Source organism: Sylvia atricapilla, chromosome 9 (genome assembly GCF_009819655.1).
Source record: "Sylvia atricapilla isolate bSylAtr1 chromosome 9, bSylAtr1.pri, whole genome shotgun sequence".
NCBI classification, from domain to species: domain Eukaryota; kingdom Metazoa; phylum Chordata; class Aves; order Passeriformes; family Sylviidae; genus Sylvia; species Sylvia atricapilla.
The window spans coordinates 24429406-24441377 of NC_089148.1; the positions used below are offsets into that span (position 1 = coordinate 24429406).

At 49.6% G+C, this 11972-nt stretch overlaps 1 protein-coding gene across 2 annotated transcripts in view; it reads left to right on the forward strand.

The window, feature by feature from the left end:
* The window catches only part of NEGR1 (neuronal growth regulator 1), a 169262-nt gene extending 162142 nt beyond the window's left edge, over positions 1 to 7120 (forward strand). For both annotated transcript variants that reach the window (XM_066325306.1, XM_066325307.1), the window contains one exon: positions 6306 to 7120. In XM_066325306.1, coding sequence (XP_066181403.1) covers positions 6306 to 6430 — 125 coding nt within the window. In that variant the 3' untranslated portion in view covers positions 6431 to 7120. The remainder of the gene's footprint in view (positions 1 to 6305) is intronic.
* The last annotated feature ends 4852 nt before the right edge of the window (positions 7121 to 11972 follow it).

Sequence of the window (11972 nt, forward strand, 5' to 3'; positions counted from 1 at the left end):
GGCTGTTTACAGTATTTAGCATGAGTTATTTGTCGGGGAATGGGAAAGGTGACTGTGACTGTGGAGGGCAGAGAGGGAAATTCTGTCTCCTTCGCCTCCTTGGGACAGTTCCCAGGGACCCCAATTCCCAGGAAAAGATCCCCACAGTTCAGACTGACCCAACTGGTGGCCATGGTTACCAGGTGTTCATTGCTTGCCTCTTTTTTTTCAACCTGTAAATATCATATTTTATATTTTGCCTCAGTCGAAATCAGCATCAAGATGGGTTTTGCATTAGACACAGGGCACATCCCAACTGGGGTTTCATGACTTGAAACAAGAAATGCTTTTGTCTCATTTTCTGTGCATGCACAAACACAGAGTGGGATAATATTTCACTTTAAGACATTGCTGGTGGCAGATCTCAAGTGTTTAAAATACTAAGCTTTCAGATTTCAGCACAACAAACAGCTGATTTTTGCCTCTGCAGCTCTAGCAATCATATTTTAGCCCCTGTTTTCCCATTTGAAGACTCATAAACCGCTTTTTTTTATTCATTTAAATTTGAAATAAGGACAAATCAGCATTTTGTTTTCCAGTTCCTGCCCTGCCAGCAGCCCTGTGTGAATGCTGATGGACACGTCCTGATAGCACCCCTCTCTTATCAACCCCATCACTCTTCTGGGGCTCATCTCCAGCATCTGTCTGCCAACACTCCCATCCCAGAGGATGATAAAGCCCCTCTGTTAAGCACCTGGCAGTTCCCAGCTTTATCCTCCGTGTCTCTGGCTTATCCATGGGGCAGAGGCAGCCTTGGGCAGCTCCTGCAATATTCCCTGTCCTTCCCCAAGGATTTTCAGGGAGATTTGTCTGGGGAGTGCTGAGCTTTTCCTGCCAGATAATTCACAAAAGGGAGATCCTTCCCCAGCCTGCAGCCCCGTGTCCCAGGGCGCTGTGCCCTGGAATTTCTGGAGCTGGAATTGCTCCTGGGATGATGCTGTGGGAGGGGACAGGCTCATGGGACATTCCTGCCAGAATCCTTGTCCCTACAGCTTCCACCTCTGCCCCGGGCAGCTGTGCCGGGGCTGGACAACCCTTCCATGAAAGAATATTCCCAAATATCCACTCTGAGCCTCCCCTCAGCCCGAGGCCGTTCCCTCTCCTCCTGTCCCTGTTCCCTGGGAGCAGATCCCAAATCCCCCCGGCTGTCCCCTCCTGGCAGGGAGTTGTGCAGAGCCACAAGGTCCCTCCTGAGCCTCCTTTTCTCCAGGCTCAGCCCCTTTCCAGCTCCCTCAGCCCCTCCTGGGGCTCTAGCCCCTTTCCAGCTCCCTCAGGGATTCTCCAGCCCCTTCCCAGCTCCATTCCCTGCCCTGGACATGCTCCAGCCCCTCCAGGTCCTTCTTGTCCTGAGGGAACCAGAATTGACCCCAGGACTGACCCCAGGACTGACCCCGGGACTGTTCCCAGTCAGGGCCAGCAGCACACTCAGGATATTTTAGCCCCTGCCAGGCACAGAGGACACCAGGCTGCAGAGAACCACGCTCCAAAGGCATTTCCCCAGCATTTCACAGGCGTTATGGTGGTGGCCAGAGCCGTGTTTAATCACTGCCCCATCTGGCAAACCTCCAGCAGGGCCCTCTCCCTCCGGCTGAGGGATTTCACTATTTCACTCCACTGCTGCCTTCCCACCCGGCGCATTCCCTGTCTCAGCCTGGAGCGTGATTGCATTTGCATAAGACCAAACAAATCCCCATCTCCGCTGATTCCTGTTCAGACAACACTCCAAGGTTTTGTTCCCCCAAGGTCGAGCTTTTTCCTGATCCTTCCCGGCCTCCAGGGAGAGATTTCTGCTCCTGCCTCTTCCCTCAGCCCGCAGGAGCTGGTCCAGAGCTCTGCAGGCATCCCCTGCCCACGGAATTATTAAAAATATGGATATTGATCTCATACCGATATCCAACCATGAGGGGCAAAGACTCTCTAACAGTTTGGAGTTAGAAAGTGTGTGTTTATTACATTTAAAGTTAGAAAATGTATGTTTATTACGTCTGAAGTTAGAAAGTGCGTGTTTATTACATTTAAAGTTAGAAAGTGTGTGCTTATTATGTCTGAAGTTAGAAAGTGTATGTTTATTACATTTAAAGTTAGAAAGTGTGTGTTTATCACGACGACGGGCAGTGTGCAGGATTAGCTCCCAAATACACCCCACAACTCACAGATGCTCACAGGGTCTGTTTATGGACAGGAGTGTGGAATACCCCAAACACAAATGCATATTCATAACTCTGCTCCATCCCAGTCCCTGCTCCATATGGTAATTAGGCAAAAAGCAATTAAGGGTGTGTAGTTTGTTCTTTGAAATGGGTCCGTGGTCCTTCTTATGGGGTGGGGTCTCAAAATGATGAAGTAAGATGGGTCTTCCTCCCTTTGACTTTTTAACCTTTTGGTGTTGGTGACACCTGGATCCTGTTTTCCCAGGACTATCTGATTTATGATTGTATGGTATTCTTGGAGACTATTGACTAGTCAGAAAGCACAAACATAATTTGACAGGCCTCCTGATTTATCAGTTCCTTAAATTTGGCTTCTGTTAACAAAGGGAAGTTTGTCTGTCCTACCTCAGCAATATCTAGTTTAACTAAAATCCTTAATTCTTCAAAATGAATGTCTCACCATCACTGCTGCTGCTGCTCCCTAACAGAGTCTTTTATAGACTGTCGACCTTCTCCTCCACAGCCATAAATCCTCCACCAGCTTCAAGTGTAACAAAATGTAGAGATGTTATCCCTGGGCCTCGCCCGAGCCTTCTGAGGCCCATTATCTCCCCATCTTTTCTTTTAGAAGAACCTTATTTGACAGCCTAGCCTTTTTCCATTCTCTTTTTTTTCTCTTCTGCCTTACTGCTTTGACCTTGAGTCAGTTTATTCCTTCCTTCTCTGTATATTTTAAACGTTGCACCAAAAAAAAAAAAAATCCAATTTATTAAGGCTTTCCTTTAGTAAATGATTAACCTGAATATAGTTAAATGAAACGCTTATTAACATCCCCCTGCATAATCCATTTAACAGAATTAGTCTTGCTTATTCAGACAACCTAAAGGGGTCTGTGCTTTTGTCTACACAGCATCAGCATTAAAGCTTATAATTATTTCTGGTTAATGCAGCCCTTGGTGTTAGGAAATGCTGGTTTGTGTGTTCCAGCATAGCACTTCTCCTAATCTCTTGTATTAATTAGAGATACCGATATAATATGACTTTGTTCCTTTCTCTTCAGCACCAGGAGAGATGTCTGAATATAATCCTATCTGTGCTAAGGGTGTCTTAAATATTTCCACAAGTGCTGGCTGGTGTAAAACATTAGGATTAGGCACAATAATCCCTAAATTGGGAAAAAAAGGAGAGTTTACAAAGGCACGTGGGTATGCCTGGCACTGGGGTGGATTTCTCCTTCCCCTGGGAGGATATTTAGGGTCCCCTCCAAGCTCAGTTTCCAACCCCAGTCCCTGTGGGAGTCCTCCCTAGCGCCCTGGTGATGCTCTGTGTGTTCCTCCCTCACCCAGAGGCATGCAGCCACTCTGGCTCTGAGGAAAATTTGACTTCCCCAGTAGCATGAAAGTAAATTATTACCCCTCAGTGGCTGCAGCTGACATTTTAAACTCGCTGCGTCTTCTCAGTCCTGGGTCATTTGATATTTCAGGCATCAGGCTGTTCGTGGAGCTCCTTTTAATCTTTTTCTAGATGATGGAAATTCACTTTCTGTTAAGGCATTTCAAGGTATCACTCCCAGGGGCTCTGAAGTGAATTTGCAGCACCAGACCAGAAAATCCCGGAATCATTTAGGCTGGAAAAGCCCTCCCCAGACCATCCAACCCAACCACTCTCAGCACTGCCAGGGCCACCCGTGTCCCCAAGTGCCACATTTTGGGTCTTTGAGATCTCCCCAGGGATGTGGAATCCAAACTTCCCAGGGCTGGGCAGCCCCTTCCATGGAGAAATTCCTGATGCCCAACCTGAACCCCCTTGACAGAGCTCTGCTTCCCCTCTCTGGGCACCCAAACCCTTTGGGAAATCAGGTCTGTGTGATGGGGCTTATGGAAATGCCCAGGAGGGCTGCAGGTGTAATCACAGACTCAAATAATTCCAGCTTTTATTTAAAGCCTAATCACACATTCCCCCACCATTACCTCCCTGCATAAATATTAAGACTGGGAGCTCGTTTGTGTGTATGTGAAACAATGACACGGTAATATTTCAGTAGGGGAAAAAAAAAAAGGCAGCTGGTTTATTCTATTCTCAAACATTTTAACCTTTTCATTTTTTTCCCCCCCAAACTGAGGGCTTAGTCTGACACAGAGAAGCATCAAAAAGTGCTTTGAAAATTGCCAAGTCCAAGAACAAAGCGACCTTGCGTGGCCTCGCACAGCAAATGCTCAGGAAAGGAAGGGCTGCTCAGTCCTTACCAAAATAATTGCTCAGAGTACATCAAGGACTGGGCAGACCACGCTAAGAGCCTTTAAATTTTAAAGGTGTGTTTGTTTTGGAAGTTTATGTATCAGCACAAATCTACGGAATTTTATTAATAAAATGCTGACGGCGTTTTGCTTGGCCAGCAAAGAATTCAGGGAAAGTTAATCAACATTCTGAGGGGGAAAAGTCTGCAGGAGAAAATTAATTTTTAAGAATTTTTAAGAGTCTAGCCCAATATTTTAAGTGGTGTGTCATCCAGTAGGCCTCGTGTGACATCATAATTGATAATGAAGCTTCTCCGGGTTTGCTTCTCCTCCAGGTTTCTTTCCCATCCAATTCTCTTGCTTTGGCTGCTTTGGGAACTGTAACTCTTTTCTATTATCTCCCCAAGTCCGTGCATTTTCCCCCCATTAACTCCCCTCTTGCCTTTGTGCAGAAACAATCCAGGGATGATTTAATAAGCCTTGGAAAGACAGAGCTGGTTCATATGCAGGAAATCAGATTTACATAATTTTCCGCTGGCTTTTATAGCCACCGTAGTTCATATTATCTTGAAGTTGGGGAAAACTCTTTTCATGGCACAAAATGAAAGAGCACCTGTGTTATGCTTCAGCTTCCTGGCCCAGCCCTCGTCATGAATTAAAGGTTGATTTGGCGTCCTGACTTAGCACAGAAAGTCCCTTTTTAATGAGAGGACAGGAGGTGCCCTGGCCTGCAGTTAGTCAGAGTCATCAGCCACTAAACTGAGCTTTGAAACCAAGTTTCATCTTGTTTGGGGCTTATTACCTGAACCTTTCTGTGTGGGGGAAAGCAGAGGGTTTGGGGTTGTGTCACATTCTCTGCGCCAAATGAAATGTCACAGGCTAAAAATGGAGCTCCAGGTTCTGCACAGACACTGAAGGGAGGTTTGTGTTCCAGGATTTGAGCTGCTCTGGGGCTGGGGAGGGTGTGAAAGCAAACAGGGTTTGGTGCAGGGTGAGGGAACAGCTCCTGTGCCTGTGCCTTTCCAAGAGCAAACCCATGGTTTTCACAGGATCCTGGAATGGTTTGGGTTGGAAAGGACCTGAAATCCCATCCCATTCTCACCCCTGCCATGGCAGGGACACTGTCCCAGGCTGCTCCAAGCCCCATCCCTGGGCACTGCCAGGGATCCAGGGGCAGCCACAGCTGCTCTGGGAATTCTATTCCAGGGCTTCCCCGCCCTCCCAGGGAACAATTCCTGCCCAAAATCCTGTTTAAATCAACACTCATCCAGCTTGAGGCCGTTCCCCTTGTCCTCTCAAGGACGTGGTTTCTGCCAGGTCCATCCCTGAGGCACAGCTGGGACATTCCTGCCCCAGCCCAGCCCCAGGGACCAGCTCCTCCCTTGCTCCTCAACTCTGATTTCTTGTATTTCTCCTCTTTGCACTTCGTGTGCATTTAGCCAGGAAGTCGAAAAAGGCTTTGTGGTAAACAAATAAATACAATTTCTTCAAAATAAGTATTAATGTCTTTGGCTGAGCACAATTGTCAAACTCTGGCTTCTGGAGCTGGGCAGAAAATGAGCCGTTTTCCACCAGAGCTTCATGCAGCCACCTCTCATTGATTGCACTGCAGATCTCAATGCTGGGGAACTTAAAAACGGATCGATTATTCCTGTTTTGAAGTGCTTGCCTTAAAAAAACACAATTTCTCCTCCTGGAGCAAGCAGGGCTGTTCCCTGGGCGGGGTGGAGCAGGGTCGGGCTGTGCTCACAGCCCTGCCTCTGCTCCCCAGAGGAATTCTTCAGCTGCCCCGAGAGGCAGCTTAGAATAACTCATGGAAAATAAGAATTTAGGGGGCTGAGAATGGGAATTGTCACTGATCCCTGTCCTTGCCTTGCAGCTCCCAGCACAGCCCAGTACGGCATCACCGGGCACGCCGAGGTGCTCTTCTCCTGCTGGTCCCTGGTGTTGACGCTGGCCTCCCTCAGCAGCATATTCTACCTGAAGAACATCCTTCTGCACTAAATGTAAAGACCCATAAAAGGCTTTCAAGGATTCTCTGAAAGTGCTGATGACTGGATCCAATCTGGTAGAGTTTGTTAAAAGCAGCGTGGGATATAATCAGTGCTTACATGGGGATGATCGCCTTCTGTAGAATTGCTCATTATGTAAATACTTTAATTCGACTCCTTTTTTTTTTTTTTTTCTTTTTTTTTTTGATTAGCTGCATTACCTTGTGGAGCAGTACACATTGTCCTTTTCTAAGACGTGAGAACTCTGAAATTACTTTTAGAGGATATTAATTGTGATTTCATGTTTGTAATCGACAAGTTTTCAGAAGCATTCAGTCATGGTCTGCTGAGTCGCAGACTGTAGTTTACAAAAAAAAAAAAAGATATTGCAGTAAAAATGTGCTCCTTTAAGGCTGCAATACAAACATTCAGTTCCCTTCTCAACTAGCATTCTATCCAAACTTACACAAAAAACATTTGTTCTTTTTTGAGGTAAAAAAAAAAATCGAATAACATTGCCTTCAAAATATTTCCTCAAAATATTACACATATCTAGATTTACTTCTAGCATGATATTCAGGTTTCAAGAATGAGCCTTGTACTATAACTGCATTGCGCAGTACTGCTTCTGTTCTCTCCCCTCCTTCCTGCCAATTCAGCATGGTTGTGCCTTCATGAAACACGACTTTCCTCTTCCTCTCCAGCCAATCTGGAATGCGTTTTGGGAAATGCTGAAGCATCCTTTTGAGCGTAAGGAATCTCCCTGGTGAGGACAGAGGAGCTACAGGCTCCCAGGAAAGGCTCTTTCCTCTCCAGGGGCAGGGCTGAGCTCCAGGGTAGCACCAACTCCTCCTTGTTCCTCCCTCCTCCACCACCAGTAGGTGACCTCTGTAAAAACATTTCCCCTTAGGAAACCCAAACCGTTCTGTGGCATCTTTAGAATGTCGGAATGTTCCCCTGAAGCCAAATTCCCACCTGGCTGGAGGTGTCAGGCTCGTCCCTTTTGTATCGCTGGCAAAGCCCGACGTGAATTGGTACTTTTCTTGCACTCCATTTTGTACTGGTTTGGCTGATTTAGCAATGATAAAGGATGCTTTGAACCATGAGACACCTGCAACCCCCTGGAGAATCAGGCAGAACTTTCTAATTCTACATATCCCTGTGGCAGCGAGGGTGCTCCTGCTGAGGGCACGTGGCTGTCCCCTGGAGAGCCACCTGGACAGGCAGGGCTTGGGGGGACCTGCTGTCCCCTGCCAGCCCCCACACACCATCCCTGTGCTGTGGCCCGGGGGGCACACTGCTGTCACACAGCTCTCGAGCCCAGAAATTGTGTGTAATTCACTTCATCCATCAGCCCTGCAGGGTGTGGGTGTGCTGCTCACAGCTCACACCTGACTGAGAGCTGTCACCTGTGTCACTCTCTGGGGTGGCCGTGGCCAGCAGCCCTTGGACATCACATCCCCTGGTGGCCCCAGCAGCTCCTGACTCGCCCTCAAACAGCTGCTGGCAGCAGGAATAACGAAATTGTTATCACAGAGTCTCCGGCTGGGTTGGGCTGGGAGGACCTCAAAGCCCAGCCCATCCCACCCCAGGGACAGGGACAAGGACAGGGACAGGGACAGGAACACTTCCACTCTCCCAGGCTGCTCCAAGCCCTGTCCAGCCTGGCCTTGGGTGGGACAGCACACTTTCACTGTGATCATTCCCGTGTTCCAGCAGGTGACACAACTTTCCCCGTTTTTCAGGGCAGGTTTTGGCAGTGAGCAGCCCCACCCGAGCACTGGGAGGACTCAGCAGTCCCCAGATCACGTTTTGTTCTAATAAGGAAGACTCTGAGTTTCCCGTGCTCAGGCTGAACTGCCCCAATGTGCAGCCAGGACGGGCAGTGCCTCTGCTGCCCCTGCTGAGAAAGGGCACAGACAGAGATGTTCACTCCAGAGGATGACAACAAAACCTCCCGGGCCACTTTGCCTGTGTTCAGTGACACACTGTATTATTTCTCCTATTATTCACAGCCATGTGCCAAGCAGTTGCTCTTTTCAGAAACGTGGCATTTTTTTAAAACCTGGAATAACATGAACAAACCCATTCTGCAAGGAAAAGGTTCAAACTCAACTCAGAGGAGTTGATCAGGCCTGATACCCCGATGTCGCTTGTATTGCAGCTTTAAAGTGCTCTGTTTTAGAATCCATTCACTAGAAGCAGTGGTGCTGCAGGAAGTCTTGTGTCAGTGCAGTTTTATGAAGGAAGAGATGAGGCTGTGGATCACCCAACCTGTGTGTGTAAAACTGGGAGAGGGTTCTATACTGTGGCTGGATCAAACCCTGCATTCCAATGACACGTTGCATTCCAGTGATTCCTGACCTTTGGAACCTGAACTTTCCAGCAACAGAATAGAATGAGCAGCAGCTTTATTAAATATGAAAACAAAACAAAGACTCTACAGTGAAGTGTTGAATGTTTGCAGTGACACCAGGGAGAGCCCCTGGGTGACACGGAGGAGAGATCCTGTTTGGTTTTCCCTTGTGGGGGGCACAGCCTTCCTGTGAAGCCCAAAAAGGACACCCCAAACCCACACCAACAGCAGAACTGGGAGCCATGTCTGGGTGCCAGGGGTGTTTTTGTGAGGCAGGAGCGTGCTGGGTGTGCGAGGGGCAGGAGACAATGAGGAGATCTGGACTCTGCAGCTTGGATTGGGCAGGGCTGGGGCTGCAGCAGATGATGAGAGACTGCAGGTTCTGGGGGAGCACTGAGCTGAGCTGGGACAGGCTGGGACCTGTGCTCCCAGCACCAGCAGAGTGACCACAGGGACTGCAGGACAGGAGAGAGTCTGGGCTTGGCAGGGAGCACCTGGTCCCAGCCCTGCCACTGGTGGGGGGCACTTTGGGCAGCTCTGAAGGTTTGTTCTGCGCTTCCCCAGGGCTCTGACCCGCCCTGCTGGTGTCTGTCTGACTCCATTGATTCCCACCTTCCCGACAGGAAAAGAAGAGCTTTAGCTGAGTGTTTCCATCAGGTTTTTGTCCCCCACCCTGTGCCCTCACCCGGGGCTGTGTCCCCACAGGGAGCTGTGACACTGCTGTCACACGGCTGCTGGCCCGGGAGCTGTGCTGACACGGGGCCCAGGGATGTCTCACAGCTCGGGAATAAATGCAGTTTCTCCAGGGTTTGTAGCTTGGCAGGATCCCTCAGAGCCAGACAGCTTTTTTTAAACTTTTCAATAGGTTGTGGTTTTTTTAGAGTCGATGCTGTTTTTAAGATCCAGGAGTGTTAAACCCATCCCAGTGACAGCTGCTTTTTTTGCACATTTTCTGAGCGAGTGTTCAAAATAGACAATGGCAAATGTTCTGCTACCAAAACCTCCACCGAGTCCACAGAACTGTGTTATGAAGAATGTGTGTACCAAAATATGTATTTACATGGATAAATATGCCTTAAAGACTAAATATGCATTTACTTCTAAGGCTGGATCCGCCTCGTGCCCGGTCTGGAGGTAAATAATCCATATTTCACAGCTGCCATGGAGGGGGTTGGTTCTTTGGAGGAAAAAACAAGGGGGGAGGAAAGCATTTCTTTTAAAAGAACCTTCAATAATTTTAAAATCCTTTGCATGAACTGCCATGTGTGAGGAGGAGTAAGGGAGAGGATGAAGCTGAGCCTGGCACTCCAGCACAGGCAGTGTGGGGTTTGGTGTGAGGCTGGCAATGCTGCCACCAAAAGCTGCCACATCCTCTTCCCTGTCCCCCTGCACCCCCAAATCCCTGGGAGGTGGGACAAGGTGAGGGCTCTGGGTGGTTCCCAGCCCCACAGGGCTGTGGGAATGGGACCACTCACCCACAGCCTCCTGCCGTGCTGCAGCTGGCAGCCCAGGACCCTGTGAAACGAGGGAATGTTGACAAAAAAAAGGAATGTAAAAAAAAAAAAAAAAAAGGGAATTAAAAATTGTCCCTTCAGCCTTAGCAGTTGGAGCAGAGGAGTCAGTGCTGGCAGGGAAGGGAAGAACTGGCTCTGAATTTGGCCAGGGATGTGACAGGCTGGGACATTGTCTGTGCTGCGGTGGGGTTGGGTTCAGTCCTTGTTTGTGTTCCTTCACTGAGCCCCGAGGGCAGGGCAGGGATTTATTCTGCAGCCAGGAGAGTCCATAATCCACCTGGAAACAGCCAGGGCGAGGCAGTGGCACAGAGGGCTGATGGGGAAGGGATTCTCAGCAAATCCTGCTCTCGGAGCTCTGTGCCAGCAAGGGCTTTACTGGGGCACCTTCAGCGCTGTTTGTTCCACTCCTGCTGCCTAATTCATGAGGAGCTCCAAGGTCCCTTTTTATTAGAAAATTCTCATGTTTAAAAATGCGGACATCAGCACATTTGCCACCTCTCATCAGCTCGGGTTTCAGTCATTCATATTTTAGGGCGTAGGATGAAAATCCTCATGACGGGGTGAGGGAGGAGCAGTTCCCACCCGCCCCAGCTGCTCTGCCCTTGGCTGGGATGAGCTGGGATGAGCTGGGAGAGGCTCTGGGGTCTCTGCCTGGGGGCTCAGGGGGTGTAGAGCAGCCCCAAGTGCTGCCTCCATCATCTCTGCCCACTGCCAGGCTGATCCCCGAGGGTCTGCTGGAATTTATCCCATCCTGGAGGTGGGAGGAGTGTGACAGGCACCTTTGGGGTACCACAGGGCTCCCCCCTGCACAAACAGGAGCAGAGTAGGGCCTGGGCTGTCCCAGAGGGACAGGGCAGGGACAGTGCAGGGACAGCATGGGGACAGCACAGGGACAGGGCAGGGACAGCGCAGGGACAGCACAGGGACAGCAGGGGCACCAGGAATGACCCCTCTGCAGCAGCACAGTGCGAGGACAGGGAGGGGACAGCAGAGTGCTGATAAGGAGCTCCCCTTATCAGCCAAGTGTCATCAGTCCCCTGCTCTCCTTTCCCAGCTGCCAGCTGATGAACTGCCGTGGTGACAATCCTTCTCCCACTCCGTATCCAGAGGGGGAAGGCAATCTGCTCTCTGCTTTCAGGATTTCTCAGCCCAGACCGAGCCCAGCTGGCACAGGACAGCCCGTGGCCCCTGTGCTTGTCCCCTTCCCAGCCCCGCCACAGCCAGAGGCACATCGCTCCCGTTAGCCCCACGACAGCCACTAAAATGTGACAATAACCCTCCAAGCGCAGCAGCTGCCTCATTTTCCAGTGGGTGGGATGGCAGGGCCAGGCTCCCCTCCCTCTGTTTTGTAGCTTTTTAAAATATAAAACAGCCTTTCCTCTTGGGAGGGTGGCTGATTCTGGCTCGGAGGGACAGCCTTTGAGGGGTGCTCAGCATCTGTGATGTGTCCCTTCAGGTGGGGCCGGGCAGGAGCCGCTCCACTCCACTAATGAGCCTGGTCCTTGCAGGGATTTGGGCTCTGCAGGAGGCAGCACGGTTCATTAGGCTGGGAAAGCTTTCAGACCTTGAAGGAACTGCTTTTCCTCTCCCCTTTAAGTGAACTGCTAAAAGCGCTGAGCTGTTCTTCCACAGGATTTCAAATTCACTGCTTTTTCATTATCCTTGACCTTTTTACAATTTTTTTT